The following is a 21,396-nucleotide window of genomic DNA, read 5'->3' on the forward strand; positions in this document are numbered from 1 at the left end:
AGCGAAATCCAGGACTTTGACGAGTGGGACGTTAAAACTGTACACAAAACGTGAACCTGGACTCGGCACACATCACTGACCGACCGACCGACAACATCTTCTACTCTTATAATACTGGTACAACGCTCCCTGGTTAAGGCGACTGGTGAGCTTCTGTAGAAAATAATGCTGCCTTTTTTTTTTTTGCAGACCGTAAACTAGGCTTTCAGGGAGGGGGGTATCGGGGGGCAGTTGAATAGACTGACAACACTGTGCCATGTAAACGGCTCGACTATGAGAATGTCAATAACACACTTTGGCATCTGAACATGATTTTGGCCCATTACACCACAAGACTCACACACGGAGAAGTCTTAACAACCACTTTAAAAACAAAATAAAGAAAGACGTCAAAGGATAAGTCGAAACGAGATAAAAAGAAAAACTTGCCCGGGACCGTCCCGCCTCTCTCTTTCCTACGGAAGAAGATTAGGGCCACATGTGAAATTTTCTGAGGTGAGTCCTGAGGTCAGAAGTCAGAATTTTTAAAATAAAGTCAGAATTCTAAAAGAAAAATGTCCGAATTCGGAATTGAATCTCTTTTATTCTCAGATTTCTGACTTTATTCTCAGAATTCTTATTTAAAAAAAAAACAATATAACTGATTAACTGACCGAATAATGTCAGAATTCTGAGAATAAAGTCAAAATAAAGTCAGAATTCTGACTTTAAACTCAGAACTTAATACATTTTTTCACATGAGGCCCTAATCCTCTTCCGTAGATTCCCCTACCTGACGCCGGTGTGTGCTTTTATTTTTCTCAAGAGATGGAGGCTGGTTTGTGAATGAGCCAGCCTCGCCCTGTGCTTACATCATGACAAAAAGCGAGCGCGCTCGCCCGAGGCGATCCACAACAGTAACGATCCTCGCCGTCTGAGCGGCGCCCGGCTACAACAACTCAAGAAATGTTTTGGAACCCAACAAAAGGGACGAGAGGATTTTTTGGAGAAATAAGGCTTCGCGTCTGACTCTCGCTTCCACTTTTTTTTCAGCTGAAGAGCGGGGCCGCGTGCGAGAAAAAAAACTATCAGAACAATACATACTGAAGCCTGATGTCTGTGTGTGCGGATACTAATAGAGAGAGAGAGAAAGAGAGAGAACAGGAGTGCAAAGATTTGTGGTAAGGCTTCGATGAATCAAACGGCTGTACAATGGCTAAAAATATCAGTGCGTGATTCTCGCGCGCGCGCTTTTTTAAAGTGTGCGTGTGGTGGGCGGTAGCGGTCGCTGTAGAGGCTTTCACACTCAGGGGCTCTCATGCACAACAAGAAAGTAAAACTGTGATGTCTGCACGAGAATGTGTGTGTGTGTGTGTGTGTCCGTGTGTGCGTGTATATAGATATATATATATATATATGACACATGGGCACTTATTTTTTTTTTTACATCTTTACAAAGAAAGAAAAAAAAAAAGCAAACATGACATTTTCAGGCAACAAGACCACAGAATAGCAAGTTAACAAACTCTTTTTTAAATCTATATTTTAAATATGAGGGATCCATACAAAACACTTATAATAAAATACCCATGTTATCAAATCATTTCACAAGAAGTACACGGACGCGCTAGGCAGGAAGTACCTTCAGAATTTGGCACTGAACTCCACTGATCTCATCTTTTTTTCCTTTATTTAAGACATTTTTGCCGAACAACAAAACACACCTAAATATTGTTTCCCACGAGAGAAATAAAAATCATAATGACATTGATGCTTCACAAGCTGACATTATATATATATATATATATAGATATAGATATATTTATATTTATATATATTTTTAGGAATTTTATATAGCTAATTAACCGACAAGAAATTTAGCAAATAGGGACTCCTTAAAAAAAAAGTAAAAAGAAAAAAAAAGAAAAAGAAAAGAAATAGCAAAGTAACTATTATAGTAATATGAAAGGCTTTGTCTATTTGTTCAAGTAAACTGATTTTTTAGTCTTCTCTTGAAAAACATGAGACATTTAAGACTGTTGGACTTGTGATGAAACCACAACTAAACTCACGAGAAGCACCGACGTTAACGCAGGTTACAGGTATCTTAGTAGTTTGTTTGGTTGTGTTTTTTTTTGTCTTTTTTTTTTCGTTCCTCTATACATTTAAACAGTAGAAAATATAGGTCATTTCATCATGTGCATTTAAACCACGGATTGTCTATCTGTGAGTCAGTTCAGCAAAAGGTGACACAAGTAGGTAGCATTTCTCCCACCCAAACAGGGCAAATGTCTTTTTTAATTTTTTTTTACCTTTAAACTACTCTAGAAAAAAGTGGTTCTATATATAGACTTTGAATGAGAAACAGAGCCACTTAAAATGGCCTTATCAAAAAACTTTACACTGCCTGAAAAATGTAAAAACCGTTGGAGAGCTCTGAGAGAGAGTCTAATATTGATCAGACAGTTTTTATTTAAAACTGTTTGGAAGTAGTCTTATTTTTTTTTCAGAGAAACTGGCGCGCACTGCTTCTGGGCCCGTTGTTTTTTTTTGGGGTGGGCGGGGTTTCTCCCCCATCGGCGGCAGAAGCAATGTGATGTGCCAATTCCTGTAGTGAACTTTCAAGTTTACTTTAAATGAAGAAGAAGAACAAAAACTGACATAAAGAAGAAAAAGAAGAAGAAACAACCCCCAAAAAGCAGGAAAACATACTGAATGGAAATCACTTGTTCTTGAAATCAGGTTGTTGGTGCTTTTTTTTTCCTCTCCAAAAAGAAACTTTTGCTGTTGTTTGTTTTTCCCATAAAAATCTCAGTCTTTTGTAACGTCTGTCGTATGAATGCAGCTTTATATCTTTTTCACATTGATTCATTTGTCTTACCCACCCACCCACACCCACCCTCCCCTCCCTCCCCTCCCCCCCCACCCCCCCTTTTTTTTTTTCTCGACACCTTCCTTGAAAACCCTTTCCCAGAAAACAGATCCAAATGAGGTCTCATGCAACAAAACAGAAGAACAAAAAAAAAAAATAATAATAATAAAAGTCCAAAAAAGCTCAAAGTTCAAAAAAAGGTCAGTAGGCAGCGAGGAGGAGGAGAACCAGGTTATGATCACGTGAGCTCGGAAAAAGACATCAGAAAAAAAAAAAATGACGGGGAGGGAGGAGGACGATGACACTTTTTTTTTTTTTTTGGGTGGTGGGTGGGGGGGGGGAGGGTTTGTTTAGAGTTTTTTGTCTGTTTGGACGCCACGGAGACATGCTAGGCAAACGATGAGCTAACAGGCATGGAGATGGGTTGTTCTAAAAGGAGGAAAGAAAAAAACAGAGGGAGAGGAGAGAGTTACACACAGAGAGCCAGAGCACCACACCACTACAGCATTTGGGCTTTTTTTTTTTTTTTTAAATCTGGAGAAACAACAACAACAACAACAACAACAACAAACAACAACAACAACAAACAACAAACGACAACAATGCAACCGGCAGAACAGCAACACCACTCACTGATTTCACTGGCTATTTTTTAGCTAGATTTTGTTTCGCTTTTTTAAAATGATATATAATGTTATACGTCTATACTAACAGGCAACAAAACACGCACGCACGCACGCACGCACGCACACAAAACACAGCACCCAAAGCATTATCCATCAAATCCCAGATGGATGTTGTCGTTTGGGAGAAAATATTCCTATTTTTTTTTGGTTTGGGAGAGATGAAGGGGGGGAGGGGGGAGGGAGGAGAAGGGGGGGTCTTTCAATTTCTTTTTTAAAAATTTTTTAATTTACAAAGATTTTGAAAGGTGAGGGAAGGAGGGCCTACAGACAAACAAAAAACGCTAACACTCAACGGAAAAAAATGAAAACAAAATAAGTGAAAACGCGAGGAGGGAAAAAAAAGGTAGAAAGTCGGACAGGTGAAGAGGTAGTCCCACTACGGATGGAGAGAGGGAGGAAGAGTGGAAAAAAAAAAAAAAAAAAAAAAAAAAAAAAAAAAAAAAAAAAAAAAAAAAAAAAAAAAAAAAAAAAGAAAAAAAAAAAAAAAAAAAGGAAAAAAAAATTTTTTTTTTTTTTTAAATTTTTTTGGGTCGTTGGCTATTTTTTTTTTTTTTTTTTTTCCCTTTTTTATAATAAAAAAAAAATTACACAACACACCACCCCCCCCCCCCCCTCCCCTCCTCTTTTTCCCCCCTTTTTTTTTTTCTTTTTTTCCTTTCTTTATGAGTCCAATAACTTAATGATAGGCAATAAATAAAATCCTTTTTTTTTTTCTTCATCTGAGGCAGTAAAAATGTCGTATAAAAATAGAACTGCTTTTTTTACAAATAAAATTTACAGGCCTGTGGCTTTCTGTACTTTTGAATTACTTCTTTTCTTTTCTTTTTTTTTTTAAATCTTTCAACAAACATCAAGTATTTTCAGTCACCACCCATAAACTATTTTCTACTATTAGAATTATTATCATTATAGCCTTCCATCAAATTCCGGATGTTATTTTTGAAAATGTCCTACATGGTGTAATATCCCTTTTCGCAACAAAGACCAATGTGATCTGAACCAGAGAAGTAGTTGCTATTTTGTTTTTTCACCTTCTGAGAAATAAAAAAAAAAAAAGTTTTTTAATATTTTCACATAAATTATAAGACATAGCTGGAGTGTGTTTTTTCTCTTTTCTTCTTGTGGTGGTGGAGTGGAACTGTACGGCAGGCTGACGTCGCCACTGACTATAATGTAAAGAGGCCACTAACGTTTTGCAGCCTTTGCTCCCGGGTTGCCAGCAGGCATAGAGGGTTTTTGTTTTTTTTCGGAGAAGCAGCGGCGGCCTGCGAAACCAACACCGCGGAGGTCAAAGGTCGAATGTGCATATCGGCGTGTGCGTCAAAAAATAAAAAAAATGAACCCTTCGCCAGGCCTCAGGTTCACAACGAGAGAGAGAGAGAGAGAGGAAAAAAGTATTTAAAAAAAAAAATCATCATGGCTCCTTTGTCTTTACCTCGGTTCTGACTGTAACTAGTCCTCAAAAATGTATAAATAATCACTGAGAAATTAAAAAATAATAACTTCGAAACAAAGAGCTACTTCCTTCCATTGTAAAAAAAAAAAAAAGAAAATTGCACAAAGTAATGGTGGTAATGGAAGCGTTCATGTGTGTCAAAAAAATGAAAAGAAATTGTAATAAATAATTATAATAACTCTTGAAAGCTAACATAAATATCTTCAAAAAAGCAAGAGAAAAGGAAATAAAAAAAAAAATTTAAAACAAGGCGTGTGTGTCTCCCTCAGGGTGGTTGTAGGTCGTTTCCCCCGCCCTCCCCACATCCCTCCCTTCCCTCCTTTCCCCCCCCCCCCCTCCCCTTCCCTCCCTTCACCTCCCCCCCCCACCTCCCCCCTCGGCTGGGTTTGCTGTTTCTTATTTTTTGTTGTTGTCATTTTCACCGTTTTGTTGGGGGTGGGGGGGTGGGGACTTACCCTAGCAGTGCTAACATGGGGAGCAGATAGACCCTAGTGCTAAGATCAGTACGGTTTGCTGTCGTTCTTGGAGCGCTTCAGCTGCACCTTCAGCCGCTTCATGCCGATCTGAAAGCCGTTCATGGCTTGGATGGCTGCCTGTGCCGACACGGGATTGTCATAGCTGACGAAGCCTGCGGAGGGGGGGGGGGGGAGAGACACCAGAGACAAGGGAATAGTTGGTGAAAAAAAGGAAATGGAGCAGAAGAATGTGACAACGTGGCACATTGGTCCTTTTTCCACTTGGCATTAAAATTGCAACAGGGTGCGTTTTAAAAACATTCAATTATTTTTAAAAATCTGGTTTGGTTAAGATCGGTTGGTATCATTTTAAAGTCGCATGAGTAAATGTAAGGTAAGGTGTCTGCTAGACTTGGCTAGTATGTAATCCTTTGACTGAGTAACGTTTGCAAGATGGCTAGCTAAATTAGCTACGGTTGAGTTGTGTTCATGCCATGTTGTACAGACAGTCATTTTGCACAGCCGAGAGTTGTAAAGTTTAGTCCGAGATATCGGGAATTCCTGACAGTTAGGCTCAAAGAGCCCTCTCCGTCGGGGAACTGAAGCCACCAGACTCCTTTGACAAAATCTGTAATTTTACAACGCAGAACACAGGAGTTGCTGGTCTACCGCTGCCTCCATCGGTTAGTTAGTTTGTGTTGGTGTAGTCTATATCCTTCGTGTTCCACTTCCGGGATTGCTCCGGTGCTGCAGGAAATTCCGCTGTTTCCTTCCTCTTTCTTTGTGTTGGAATTTTAAATTTGGTGGATTTGTGAGGACTCTGGTTAACTGCTCCTCAGATCTCTGCAGGGTAAATCCAGACAGCTAGCTAGACTATCTGTCCAATCTGAGTTTTCTCTCGCACGACTATTTTGCAGCCGCTCTGTAGCAAAATGCAAAAAAAGGTATGTATAAGCACCGCACGTGATGTTTCTGACTGGTTTAAAGAAATGCCATTAAACCAGAGCATGTTTTCCTCCCATCCCCGAATGCCATGTGGAGGAGCCAGACTCCCCTTTAGGGCGCTTTGGAGGAGGGTCTGGCAAAGCGAGACTAGCGTTAGTGTAAATTTGGTGAATCTGAATGAACCCTTTAAAAACTGCAGCGGTAGAGCAGCAACTCCCGTGTCCTGCGAGGTAAAAGAACTGTTTTTGTCAGAGGAGTCTGGTGGCTTTGAAGAGAGCAGAGATAACGGCTTCAGTTCCCCGTCGTAAAGGGCTGTCTGACAGCAAGGTGAAGCTGTGATAATATTCTAAATATAGCGTACACTTAAACTGATACAGATGTTTTTAGGTGTCTAAAACACATTAAACTGCTGCCCCCCGTCCACAGCAGGACATTGCTTAGCTTCCGTGTCGGTACTCCTGTCTGCTTCTCCAAACTGGGGGCGTGCCGACCGCCATCTACTGTCGGTAACACACTGACTACGGAGAAGTAGCTCATACAACCACACTTACAAACATCCAAACTATCCCTTTAAGTGTCTACAAACCCAATGCAGCACTAACAGTGGAGATAATTGCCTTGGATTAGTTGCTAACCTGTTGGCTAGCAAGTTGGCTCTCTTCACTAGCCTGTGTCCGCTAATGCTAGGCCAGTGAACCAGACCTGCATAAGCAGAAAGGATGGATGGTATAATGAGACCACGGTTGTGATGATGATGAGTGGCCTCTTCTGTATATCGCCTGTTATATTTTATATTTCAGCATCTCTTAAAATGAATACCACATTCCCCATACTTTCCCATACCCTACTCATTTTTTTATTCTTTGCAGCAGATTTCCCTCAAAAATCGGACACAATATAAAATGCAGGTGGATACCTACACGCTTCTCCTTGTTTATTTACAGCAACTATACTCGTCTCAAAATTTATTTGCGATAACAAACTGATGTGAAAATACTATGAGAGGCACTCTCACTATGTTTCTGTGTCTTGAGATCTGATTTGTCTTGTTTACATCTACATTAAAATACACCCCTGGTACATAATAAGAAAAGATTAAAATGTAATGACTCCCAAAGGGGAGCTGGGTAGTTGCATCAACAAAATAATGAAAGAATAAAGCAAAGTTAAATGTAATAATGTACATAATAGTAAATAACAAATAGAGGAGTGTGTAGTGACACTTTCGATGTGAAGCATGAGTAGGCAAAACAAGGGCAGCAAAGCCAAATGCAAGGAATTCTAAATCCATATAAAAACACAGTAAAACTGCAAAAATATTATACCGCCAACAACTTCACGAAAGCCACTGTTGGTGAAAATGTCAAAATTAAAGACAGCAAAGTTATGTTTTGTCTTGTATTTTTTTTACTGTCTCTCACAAAGTCATCTTTGCGCACCCTTCACTTCCTCTTGTAATATGTGCAACCTCTAAAACTGACAGTAAACGCCTCGTCTGGCTTGTCTCACATCCATCCTCACCGTGCGTTTTATTTTTCTGACAAGTATCAGTGCTGTCTGTCTGTGTTTGCTGTTGCTTCCTTCCATGCTTGATTTATTTTCGGTTTCCCAGAGTGAGGAACGCGAGGAACGGAGATGCATTATATTTAGGTTTTGTTGCCAACATGGACCGCACATGAACGTCTACGGTATACTTAAATCCATTTCACCCTGGATTAGAACCTTTCCATTTTTTTTACCCAACAATCAAGTAGAGTTTTAATACCAGGTGGAAAGGAGTCACTTATTGTCCCAGTTAAGGGTCAACAAAGCCTGTCCCATAACATTTTTAATTCACATTTTGAATTCCTATAGTCTGGAAGAAAACACATGGAAATACAAGACCTTGGTTTTGAGTGGTTATCAGTAACAGTGAATGGACATGTTGATTCATGCTTTACTGCAGGGGTCTTCTCGTCGACCGTGCAACTTTTTATTTTTCTGGGTCAAAATTTGCTTTTTTTATTTCAACGTTGCGGTCGTCTTTTGACACTTCTGTCGCTTTTCCCCAAAGTTTTTTGTCACTTCTTACCGATGTTTTTGTCACATTTTTCCTGCGCTTTTTTTGGACGATTTCTTTTGTTGTTTTTCCCACACGATTTTGAAGCTATTTCTGACATTTTTGTAACTGTTTTCAACGTTCTCTTATCATTTATTTCTCTCTCCAGATGCTATAAAATTTAATTAAACAGCCAAATTCAATTAAAGTACTGAGCTGATCTTTTATTTTACTTGTGAAGAGTAATGGTTGTATGGAACCATCCGCATAATTTCGAGGCCCCCCTGCATTGACTCTGAGGACCCTCTGTTGAAGATTCCTGCTCTACTGTATGTGACAGGGCTGCATGATATGAAAAAATATGAAAATATGCGATATGCTATAACACTGAATATGGCGATAACGGTATTACTTGCGATACATAAACAGATATTGAAGTGTACTCGGTTCTGCTGCTTTCAGTATTCTGCTAAAATACAGCAAAATGCTTGTTAAATAAAAAACAAAATGTCAACATTATTTCATTGAACGAACTGAACACTGAATTGAACATAAAAGCACCACTATAAAAAGAGGGACAGTTACATTTTTAAGTGTAGTTTTCTACTGTTACTCTCTTTCAACAAACTAAACTAACTTTCGGCAGCATTCACAGTGTTTATTGTGCAAGTTTATATTGTGATAACGATTTAAAGAAATCATATATTGTGCAGCCCTAGTATGTGTCACATCCTGTCGTTTTGATTTCTAGAGGAATTTTCTTGAAAGAACTGCTAGAATATTACTAAAGTGTAACTGAATTTTCCACCATGGAAAAGCCTTCAGAGGATTCCGGCCCCTGGACACAGTTAAGAAAAAAAAAGGAGAGATAAACTGCAGGCGTTAGTGTGTGTTTCCCTTTTAGGGGAGCACACACCGACGCCTGTACAGCTGACGTACCGAAGCACTTGCTAAGGTTTGTCTGTTTGTCGATGAAGACTTTGGCAGAGACCACATTTCCAAAAGGCATGAACATCTGCAGTATGTCCTGGTCTCCAAACTCCTGGGGCAGGTGGTAGATGAACAGGTTGGCACCCTCGGGACCTAGAGGGGACGAGATGCAGAGCGCGTGTACAGTCAGAGCGGCTTTTCATTTAAAGGGATAGTTCGGGTCTTTTGAAGTGTGGTTGTATAAGCTACTTCTCCATAGTCAGCGTATTAGTAGTCTATATCCACGACGTTCCACTTCCGGGATTGCTCCAGGGCTGGCGGAAAAATTCGCCCGATGTCCCTCTTTTGTTCTGTTACCTTCCGCTTTCTTTGTGTTGTAATTTTAAAAACTTTGGTCAAATTATGAGGACAATGGTTAACTGCTCCTCAGATCTCTGCAGGGTAAATCCAGACAGCTAGCTAGACTATCTGTCCAATCTGAGTTTTCTGTTAAACCACCAAAACAATCTTTGATGGTATTGGGTACCATCAAAGGTTCCACCAAAACAAGTTCCTTCCAGAGGCTATTTTGCAGAGGCACCGTCTCAGACAGCCCTTTACGATGGGGAACTGAAGCGTCACAGAACAGAACACGGGAGTTGATGGTTCACCACTGCCTTGATCGGTTAGTTTCTTTGTGTTACAGTGTGACTTTGGTGTTCGGAACTAACACAACTGACAAACAAACTAACTGATGGAGGCAGCGGTAGACCAGCAACTCCCGTGTTCTGCCAGGTAAAATGTTTTTTTTGGTCAAAGTAGTCTGGTGGCTTTAAAGAGAGCAGAGATAACGGCTTCAGTTCCGTGTCGTAATGGACTGCTGCCCCCCGTCCACAGCTGTACATTGCTTCGATTCCGTGTCGGTACTCCTGTCTGGGTCTCCGAACTGGGGGCATGTCGAACACCATCTACTAGGGGTGGGGGAAAAAAATCGATTCACATATATATATCATGATTTTTTTGCGACGATTTTTTAAAATCGATTCTTTCCCCCAGAATATATAGTTTATTTATTTTTTACCATTGATTCACCTAAATATTTTTCTGTTTATACACTACCACCGACGGCGACTACATCATATACATTTCCAGCAAAACAGATGGAAAGCAGAAAATCCATGTTATGTGTTTCTTTACAAAAGAAATAAATGTCAAACTGACTCAATGTGCATTCTTCTTTGAAAACTATTAGTTTTTTTTAGAGACATTTTCTCTAGAAGTGTATTATTCAACTTTTGTTTTTTCTTAAAGAAGGAAAAGAAAATCGCAATACTCAATATACTATCGAATCGCAATACTTCTAGAATGGCAATACAATTCGAAACTGGCACCCGTGTATCGTGAAAGAATCGTATCGGGACAAAAGCGCATGGCCAAAGCCCTACCATCTACTGTAGCTAACGCACTGACTATGGAGAAGTACCTCATAAAATCACACTTTAAACTAATATCCCTTTTAGCAAAACCGCCGAAAAAGGGAGCGCTGCATTGTGGCAACTGCTACGCAGTCGTCATAGGAACGCAGCTGAAGCACAGCGTTTAGCGTGGCCTTGAGTCTGTCACTGCTTTTAAACAACACTCACCAATTGTATTGGACATTAAACAAAGATGAATGCCTTTCATTTTCAGTTCATAATATTTTCCGCTCTCCCTATTCCCTATTCTCTTGCTTTTGATTCATCGATTCATTCGGCTCTTAAGAGGAGTCATAGGTCGCCCCCCCACCCCCCGTCCTTCTATCCCACATCCTAATAGGTCACATCCCTCAGAATCATTAAAAAAAACGCTCTCTCTCCACTGCTAAATGAAGCTGGGAGGGAGCCCAATGGCTGTCCCATCTTTGTCTCCCTGCAGGGGTTTGATCTTCTGCGTGGACTGTCAAAGAAAGAAAGCGTCTTTACAAATGGACCTTTTTGTTTGAAGCAGACATGGGAAGTGGACAAATGGACATTTCTCTATTTGTTTTACTACTCATTTCATCATCGGCTTTGTATTAAACACTGCCGTTGAAAGCTTTTTGGGAAAAGTTTTCATTCAGCCGCCAGGTTTCTGTACGAAGGGGGCACTTTGCAACAGCACTGACATGTACACTGATCAAAATGACATTTTCTCTTCCACAATACAAGAAAATGAACTATACAATCATCAAGAAAACTATCTAGAGGTCTGACTGAACAGAAATATACCAGAATGATTCCTAACTCATTCATACTGACTGTAAAGTTAACATTTTCTGCTATTAAAGTAAGCTCTTTCAAAATAAGACATGTAAATTCCTCTATTTGTCTTTTGGTTCATTTTGGGTTGTTTTTTTAGCTGAAAAACAAGGCCTAACAATCACTTTGGTCTATGTATGAATAAACAAATCTATCTTTGGTTAAAAAAAAATATGTATCCGATATGTAGAAACTCATTATTTTCAGGAGAAAAAAAAAAAATCTGAATTCATTCAAAGTTCAAAATTCATGTGTTCATTTTGAACAACCAAAAATACACAAATGTCCCCCAATTTTACCAAAAGCATTCTGTATTTCAGCTTTTTTCATTTATATTTCTACTTAATTAGCAGCTAATTAGGGTTTTATTTCCCTCATCATTCCATATAACAATTAGCATTTTCTAAGCTGTTCTTGCTGTTCTTTTTGCAGCAGGAAACACAACTTCTGGTTGCGTGGCAACACAAAAAACTCTAGGTGAGCAATGTGGGTGCTGCTTCATTTAAAAAAAAAAAAGTAGTGTTTGTTTACATATTTATAACATAAAATAATCTTGACACTTGACTTATGCATATTTGAAATTATGAATACCAACTATTGCCTTCTAACAGGCGATTTAGAGTCCCTATTCGTTTAGATACAACAGGCTAAAGAACTCTTTTATACATCAGTCTATCCTGTTGCTTCCAATTAAGATCTGGATCCGAGGATATCATGAAACATCTTTCTTTGCCATGGCTTTTGATATGTCTATTCATGCTGCTCTGGAATGCAAAATGAATTTCGGTGTGAACTGACAATTAAGTATCATATCGCATCTTCAAATGGATTCATTTGTGACATTTTATCTAGATATTACACCACTACGAGTGTCAGCTGAGAGTTTAAATGTCTCATGTTGTCCGTTTGCTGCCGTAAGCACTCTGAATTCTTACTCCCACTTAGCAGGAGTGATAGCGCAGACGGATGGCCCCAGGCTACTGACCCTCTTTCTGGCTGCCGGCGGCCCCTTGCTGCTGCAGCAGGGACTGGCTGTAGAGGGTGGGCAGCGCCGCGGCGGCATACTGCTGGATCCCTGAGTAAGCCTGCGTCAGCGCGTCCATGGTGCCTGCCGTGCCGTTGGTGAGCCCTGCGCCGCCCAGTCCTCCGTTGAGAGCCGCCATACCTGAGAGCATTTGAGCAACTTTACATAAAACCCAACAATAAAGAAAGAAGAGTGCACTTACTCATTAGCGCTCCCGTTAGAGGTTGTGTATTCACCACACACACTATCACGCACACATAAACAACGCACACGACTGTTACCGGACGTCACAAGCATGCGCGCGCACACTCTCTCACACACACACACACACACACACACACACACACACACACACACACACACACACACACAAAAGACACATTGATACTACAACGGCTTACACAGGACACACAAATTAACACTTTCAAGTACAGTATGGGTGTAGCTGATGACAGCCAGAGCTGCACACAGGTGTCCTCCAAATCAGAAGCACGCAGCGACGTATGCACGCACACAAAGACACACTTAGACAAAATTAACACCTGAATGATCACGTAAAAAAAAATGCAGGGCCACCTAAAGGGACACATTTCCCCATCTGGTCTTAAAATATATAATATAGAGATATAATAATAGTCCTGTTGGAGCTTTTTGCTTTTGGAGCCAACTTGACAATTTTTTATTTTAAAATGGCCAACAAAGCCGAGTGGGGAGGAACTAAGGTGTGGTGGCCGCATCTGCTGCTGGGCTGGCCTGAGAGGGAGGGCCTTTTAAGGACAGGCCACAGGAAGTGGAAGGAGCCAACAGGAAGATGAAAGGAGGGGGGCACAATAATCCTTTTTGTGTGAATTTGTTAGTGATTTGTTCAAGCTAATTCACTCTTTGTAAAAAAGTTCTTTTGATAGGTTGTGTGTCTTGTAAGTGTGTTAGATGTTTAATGTTGTTTATCAGTTAAGTTCCCCTTGGTGTCTGGGTAGGGCAGTCCATGTGGGTATATAAGCCCTTGTGCATCCTTTAGAACTTAGGTCCATTTGGTTAGGTTGCAACATAGTTTATGTATTATTTAGTTGAACTCTTTTCAGTTCTGAAAATTATTCTTTTTTTCACCTTTGTCCTGCCTTTCTTGCTTGGTCTCTGACACTAAGGAAAAGACGCTACCCATTTGAATTATGGGGAGTGTAGTAGCCTGCGTTTCTAGAGAAAAAAGCCTAATAAAAGGGTCTAAAAGTCTATTGTTAGTCTCTTAAGCAATTAAGCAATATTACAGTAAATGAATACCTATATAATAAACACCTACCAACAACTCTAAAGCTTACAAACATCAGTTTTTTTTAGATCTGCAGTATATAATGTATCCATTCCTATTTTATGCTGTTCTATTTCCTCGACTGGCACAAGGCACCTTTTTTCGCGTCTGTATGACACGCCCCGGGCTTTTAACTGCTCGACCGCTGCGTTGTGAGATGGCGTAGGGGGTGGATGGCTGGGTCAAACAAACTTTTTTTGTTTCCGATGTAAAACCAAAAGTCTGGGCGTCTGGATGGCTCACCTGGTAGAGCGAGTGCCCATATACAAAGCCTCAGTCCTCGAACGCGGCGGTTGCGGGTTCGACTCCGATCTGCGGCCCTTTGCTGCATGTCATTCCCCCTCTCTTTACCCTTTCATGTCTAAGCTGTCCAGTCACAAATAAAGGCCTAAAATGCCCCCTAAAAAAACCTTCTACGTTCTACTTAAGTATGTAACATACTTAAGGTTAAGTTATTTTAACCCAAACCAAGATCTCTTCCTAAACCTAACCACGTTGTTTCGTTGCCTGAACCTATAACCCTTCCCTGCACATTGAAAAATTACGCCAAAGGCGTTAAAAACATGACGCCAAGGGGTCCTGACCAAGCGTCCGTACTGTATGTGAAAAGTTGGGAGTTTGAATGTGTCGATTATTCAGTGTTACTGCCTTATATAAAGCACAATGAATTGCCTTGTTTTGCATTTCACAAACAGGAGCAGTAGTAATGATTCATCCGTCCAAACAAACAATAGGTGTATTTTAAGGGAAACCTGATAAAGAGGAAGGATTTATTAGTGTCATGGAAATTTAAATTCCACATAATCTGCATTGGTGTGTGATATGTGAAATCACATAATGCTCCGAATACAGAAGTTTCACATAATCCTTCCAGGTTGCCGTCGAGAATTATCCCGCCACGCATTCAGAGCAGCTCGGTGAAACATCGACAGCGAGGTGTGATGTGCTTTTCCAGACTGCGATGTCTCACTTTAGGGGTTTGAAGACAGGCACGTGGAGCGCCGAGGGAAGGGTGGACAGGGGGGGGTGGTGGACAGGCTGGGGGTAGGCGGTGGGTAGTCTGGTTTGAAAAAAGTGAAAGAACGCAGCAGTAACACTCATTAGCTGCTTGTAACGGCTTAATATCACGACGGAGGGCAACTTGTCAGAGGGGGTCTGACATTGGCTCGGTGTCCTGTCGCCTCACCGTCAGACACAGTGAAATAAATTATCACCGCGGAGCCCCAGATTATAGGTCACTCATTTATTCAGGAATAATTGCACCGGTGACCTTTGCAATTTAATTAAGGGCCTAGATGTGTTTAAATGAGGGCAGTTGGTGGTGGAGGGTGTGTGTGTGTGTGTGTGTGGGGGGTGGATAGATGAGGAAAGGGGCACAATGCGGAGAGAAGGGTTAGCCGGGACAAAATGGGATGCAAAACAAAAGCGACCCATTCTGTTTGAAGGGACGAGCATGTGTGTGTGTGTGTGTGTGTGTGTGTGTGTGTGTGTCCTGTGTTTCTGTACCTGCGTGTGCTGGAGTTGACGCGTATATGATTTACACAGCGGATACAGCTACTCCAGCCGAGGACCGCTAAAGGTCAGAGGAGAATAATGTGGTAGAAGAGGCCGGCGGTACAGGATCTCTGCTGTAATAACAGTTCTGATTAAGATCCCAGCCCAGTCCCCCGCAGGTCAAAGGCAGGACACACAGCGCACGGCTCGGCAGACGCCGCAGCCTGTGTAGTCCATACGACTCACATGTGGATAGAAACGTCTCTCTGGCTCTGGATCGAAGCAGACTGTCAAGTCAATCCGGACAACGGACTTATTGAGACTTTGAATACGAACGCACTTGACGCTGTACAAGCTGCCTTGCAAATGCCTTTTATCATAAGCGTTTATTATTATTAAAAGTATTGTACTGTCTTGTCATATAGCTTCCTGACAGGAATAAAGTTGTTGGCAGGAAAACTGTAATTTATTTTTTTATTTTGGTGTGATGATGATGAACTTTTTATGGTATTCATTTTGTACTTTGTGCATGAAAATGATCAAATTTGGCATGGAAATAGACGTGTTTGGTGCTTTTTTTGGAAGTACCAAAGTGTGTGTACATCTAGTTACGAGCTGTGATGGAAAGATAGTAAGCAGAGGTAAAATGAATGGTTCAAAAACACTGCTATCATGGCCCCAAACAGGAACTATAATATGGAAGAGAAGTTCGGAGGAGAATATTTCTAGCAGCCGTGTTGAAACTCTAGTGGGCGAGCACAAATGCCAGTCGCTACTGAAGCAGCGGCGGTGAAGTCTCCATAGCACCTGCAAGCAGCGAAGGACGCCAAACAGTAATGAGATATGATCCGAGTTAGCTCAAATCTAGATTGTGATGGAGGCAGTGGTGGAGGAAATATTCACATCCTTTACTTAAAGTAAAAGTACTTATACCACACTGTAAAGAATACTCTGCTACAAGTTAAAGTCCTGCATTGAAAACGTTACTTAAGTAAAAGTATGTACATTTCATCAGGAAAATGTACTTAAAGGATTAAAAGTAAAAGTACTCAATGCAGAAAACTCACATTTTAGAAACGGGAATTGAAAAAAGCATTAAATGCGTCAAAAACAAGGTCAAAGGAGTCAAAAAGAGAGTGATAACCCGCAAAAAAGGTCAAGAAAGAAAGGGTCAAGAGCATCAAAAAAAAGGGTCAAAGCGTCAAAAAAGGGTCAAAGCGTCAAAAATAGGGTCAAAGGCATCAACAAAAAGGGTCAAAGGTGTCAAAAGAAGGGTCAAAGGCGCCAGAAAAAATGGTCAAAGGCGTCAAAAAGTGTTAAAAGCCTCAAAAAAAGGATCAAAGGCACCAAAAAAAGGGTCAAAGGCATCAAAAAGAGTGTTAAAAGCATAAAAAAAGGGTCAAAGGTGTCAAAAAGTGTTAAAAGCTTAAAAAAAAGGATCAAAGACGCCAAAAAAGGTCAAAGGCATCAAAAAGAGTGTTGAAAGCATAAAAAAGGGTCAAAGGCGTCAAACAAAGGGTCAAAGGCCCCCAAAAAAGGGTCAAAGGCATCAAAAAGTGTTAAAAGCTTCAAAAAAGGGTCAAAGGCGTCGAAAAGAGTGTTAAAAGCATCAAAAAAAGGGTCAAAGGCGCCAAAAAAAGGGTCAAAGGTGTCAAAAAGTGTTAAAAGCATCAAAAAAGGGTCAAAGGCGTCAAAAAGACTGTTATAAGCATAAAAAAGGGTCAAAGGCGCCAAAAAAAGGGTCAAAAGTGTGAAAATCCTTCATTTTTTTATCATCTCATAATTTCAGCAGTACTAGTTTTGTGTGCAAAAATCTTAATTTGTAAAGTAACTGGTAATTACAGCTGTCAGATGAATGTAGTGGAGTAAAAAGTACAATACTTAGTAGAAGTAGAAAGTGGCGTGAAAAGAAAAGACTCAAGCAAAGTACAAGTACCTCAACATGTGTAGGCTATTTAAGTACAGTACTAGAGGTAATGTACTCAGTTACATTCCACCCCTGCAGAAAAGGCAACAGGGACACAACAAACAGGATGTGACACGACGACAACACGAACCACGAACGGAGACACGTGAGGCGACAGCAGCGCGCCCGCTCTGACAGCAGCACTCTTACAGCAAGCGGAACCCAGGACACAACCAGGAAGCGGATGAAGAGATGGAGGAATGAACGGTGGAATGGATGAAATATCGGCTGCCAGATGAGTCAATGATTTTAGCCGGCGATGAGAGCGCGAGGACAATTTACTGTCGGGTGAGTCCGAGACGCAGAGAGACGACAGGAAGAACCAAACTCAGCGTAGTTTGGCTTGTAGTTTGTACGTTTGTCGTCAAACATAAACATTCTGAATATATATATATATTTTCTTTTTGTCTGTGATCTTTTGTTTTTTCTCTCCCTCAATCTTTGTTTGTAATATATAGACTTTAACATCTAAAATGAAGTGAATGATTGACTTTAAATCTACAAAAAATGAATACATGATCAATTTCCACCCTACAAGCTTTAGCTTAACTATCATTTTCACGTAGACTGTGATCCATCCCGTACCGCCACGGACATCAGAGTTGGACAACTGTATGTTTTTTTTTTGTGAATATACACAGCCTGTTTAATAATAATAAATATATTGTCAAGTTTTTTTCTGTTTGGCACAAAAAAAGCTCTGCTGGATCTGTTAAAAAGTGTTTTCAATGTCATGTTTTAGTGACAAATCTTTTTTCCTTTCTTTTAATTTGTCAAAATTCAAGATCATTTATGCGAAACTGTCCATTTTTCTTATTTCTCATTATTTTTCGGGGGCTGTTTAGGCATTTTTATCAGATGGTACAGATGGACAGAAAAGTGGGGAAGTCGCCCCACTGAAATTGTCAATTTGAATTATTTTATTCAAAAACCGACATCTATCGAACTCTTAATGGCGCGTCGGGTGGCTGCGTCTCTCTGCATCGGCTCACAGGTTGTGGTAGCGATGTCGCCGATGGGTGTGGATGGTCGTAGCCAGGGTGCGATTTGCCAGGGTTGTGGGGGCTGGGGAGCGGGGGATTTGCCCTTTTCTGATCTATATATCCCTGACTCTGCTGAATTATTTTTGATCAATTATTTTTTTTACAAAACCTATCTCCCCCCTCAATGTGATCAATGCTACTTCAGTAATAGACCATATCTAGTATATATACAGTATAATTCAATTTCAATTAAATTTTATTTATAGTATCAAATCATAAAAAGAGTTATCTCAAGACACTTTACAGAGTAGGTCTAGACCACACTATAATTTACAAAGACCCAACAAGTCCAGTAATTCCCCCAAGAGCAAGCATTTAGTGGCGAGGAAAAACTCCCTTTTAGGGAGAAACCTCTGACAGACCCAGGCTCTTGGTAGGCGGTGTCTGACGGTGCCAGTTGGGGGTGTGATGAACAGTGGCAATAATAGTCACAATAAAGATACTGGAATAAAGATAATAAAAGATAATAGTAGTAACAGTATTTTAAACCAGTAGTAGTATTTTAAACCGCTGTAACATGAACAGTCTACAGCGCCATAGAACGATAAAATCCGAGCAGTAGTTGCTGGTTGTATTTAGTTGCTACAGAGCCCCGGGACGCCGGCTACCAGCGGCAGTTGTCTAGCCGCCAATAGGTGACTGCGAGCCGGGCTACAGGCACCGCCAGATGACGGTCCCTTCAGGGGCCATGGATGGTAGTGGGGTTTAGCCTGAAAAAAGTGAGCATCATGCGGCGCTGACAGTTAAGTTAAGGCACCAAAACGACTAGTTCAGTTCGGTAAAAAAAGTTGTGTTTTGGATTAAAACACTCCAGAGGAACAAACGAGCATTTCCTGGCTCAAAGTATTTTGTTATCGCGCGCAAAGTGAACTCCACTCACTAAGTTGATAAGTGATTATTTTCCACTGAATATCGTAGTTCATAAACAAGTGTTTTGGCATGGCTGGCCGAGGTGCATTATATCCATCCCTATTGAAAGGGGGATTTAATTCTTGCATGTTTTGTTGTGCATGATCAAAAAAAACATCCCCCTCGGCCTTTTTCACAAATCGCACCCTGGTCGTAGCGGAGGTGTGGGTGAAGGTGGAGTGGCTGATGGCAGGGTGAATACTCACTGTTGACGCTACCTGCTAGTGCATTAATGTTGTTCAGGCCCACGGTTGCGCCTGCCAGGCCCTGCAGGGTGCCCAGAGAGGTCAGAGAGTTCATGGCGCTGGCGTTGGAGCTGGCTGTTGTGCCCGCCGCTGCGGGAAGAGTGGAAGGAGAGGGTGGGAAAAGGGAGGAAAGGGAGGAGAGGAAAGGGTAGCAGAGGTGAAGAACAAGATGGAGAGAGTGAAAAGAGAGGGACAAGGACGGAGGCGAAGAGGGAGAGTAGGAGACAAAGGAGCAGACGTCTTATACAAGCTTCGACAAGGTTCCCTCGAGCACAGGTGAAGCTTTCTTATTAAATGCATATTAAAAACTCTTTGCAGGGCTTATGCAGAAGGTGCTACGTGTATAATTTAACAACGCTTTGAAACATTCATGCTGTGACTGCAAACAAATGAAACCACTGCTGAGAAGACTGGCTGGCTCCGTTTCCCCTCCAACAAAGGAGGTTATGTTTTCACTGCTCTGCTTGTTTGTCTGTTGGATAAAAAAGAAAAAAAATGGAAACCATTTTAATGCCAATTGGTAGCCTGACGTCGTCATACTCAGATTCTAGTCCGAATATGAGTCTGATACTGCTCCATTGGGCTGTGACTATGGGGCGTGTTTCAACCGAACCAGGAAAAACAATGCCCCTGCACTCAATTGGATAGGCCTACAACCAATCAGAGCAACGGAGTATGTGACGTGTAAACTTTTGCCAAATCCCGTAGGAAGGACATCTTTCTGGATTTAACCTGCAGAGATCTGAGGAACAGTTAACCATAGTCCTCAGAAATCCACCAAATTTAAAATTACAACACAAAGAAAGCGGAAGGTAACGGACATACATGCATCCGGCGGAATTTCCCGCGGCACCGGAGCATTCCTGGAAGTGGAACGTCAAGGATATAGACTAAAGTACTCCTAACTCAGCGAGATGTGGATGCAAAGTTCTTTGTTTCTTGGATTTCTAGGTTGAAGATTAATCAATGTAGTAACTGATTTCCACCGTTTATTTTAGAAATCGCTTCTTTTCAGCATTTCTCTTTCAAATTACACTATAGCACTCATTGATTGACTCATTACTGTGTGCATTTTGATACTGATCCGAATCCAGGTGCAGATTAAAGACCTACATTTCCATTATTAAAATGCATTTAAGGTGTAATTCTTTACTTTTATGGACCAAAAATGGTATGTTTGTGGGCAGGAACTAAATTCTGTATTTTTGGCATGAAAATGGCCATTTTTTGGAAGAAAAATTGTCAAAAGTCATATTGGCATACTTCAATTTGACACACAATTAGTCACAATTTGTATTTTTGGCATGATAATTCACAGGTTATATTTATTGGACAGTAAGATTGACAGATTTGCATATAATTGAATGAAAGGTGTCTATTTCGTAGTTTTGGGCATGCACATGGTATGTGTGGTGCAGGAACTGTCAAATGTTGTATGTTTTTGCATTAAAATGGCAACAATTAGTATGTATTGGACAGGAAATGTGTCAAAACATTGTAACTTTTTAGCACGTAATTTAATTGTTACATTTTGTCCTTTTTTCAGGACAATTGTCAAATGTGGGTGTTATGGGCAAGAATGATCACATTTTGGCTTGAAATAATAAAATTGTATAATAACCATAACTGACTATACTATATGTTTTGTTTTTTATGTGGATCCAAATCCAGGTGCAAATTAAAAAAAGTTACATTTTCCATTATTAAAATATAACAATGCAGAACTAAATTGCAACCTTGGCATGTTTTCCAAGCTGGAAAACATGCCAAGGTTGCAATTTAATTCTGGTCAG

General features: G+C 40.6%; 1 protein-coding gene across 23 annotated transcripts in view; it reads right to left on the minus strand.

Annotated features, from left to right (window-relative positions):
• Window positions 1–3,156: 3,156 nt before the first annotated feature.
• celf2 (cugbp, Elav-like family member 2) overlaps window positions 3,157–21,396 on the minus strand; it is a 237,799-nt gene continuing 219,559 nt past the window's right edge. For 12 of the 23 annotated variants that reach the window (XM_039791623.1, XM_039791619.1, XM_039791624.1 and 9 more), the window contains 5 exons: window positions 19,565–19,693; window positions 12,602–12,781; window positions 9,371–9,514; window positions 5,449–5,621; window positions 3,157–3,280 (listed from right to left, as the gene is read on the minus strand). In XM_039791623.1, coding sequence (XP_039647557.1) covers window positions 5,494–5,621; window positions 9,371–9,514; window positions 12,602–12,781; window positions 19,565–19,693 — 581 coding nt within the window. In that variant the 3' untranslated portion in view covers window positions 3,157–3,280; window positions 5,449–5,493. The remainder of the gene's footprint in view (window positions 3,281–5,448; window positions 5,622–9,370; window positions 9,515–12,601; window positions 12,782–19,564; window positions 19,694–21,396) is intronic. The other 11 variants (XM_039791620.1, XM_039791628.1, XM_039791630.1 and 8 more) reach the window with 4 other exon arrangements.

This window comes from Perca fluviatilis, chromosome 23 (assembly GCF_010015445.1).
Source record: "Perca fluviatilis chromosome 23, GENO_Pfluv_1.0, whole genome shotgun sequence".
In the NCBI taxonomy this organism is placed as follows: domain Eukaryota; kingdom Metazoa; phylum Chordata; class Actinopteri; order Perciformes; family Percidae; genus Perca; species Perca fluviatilis.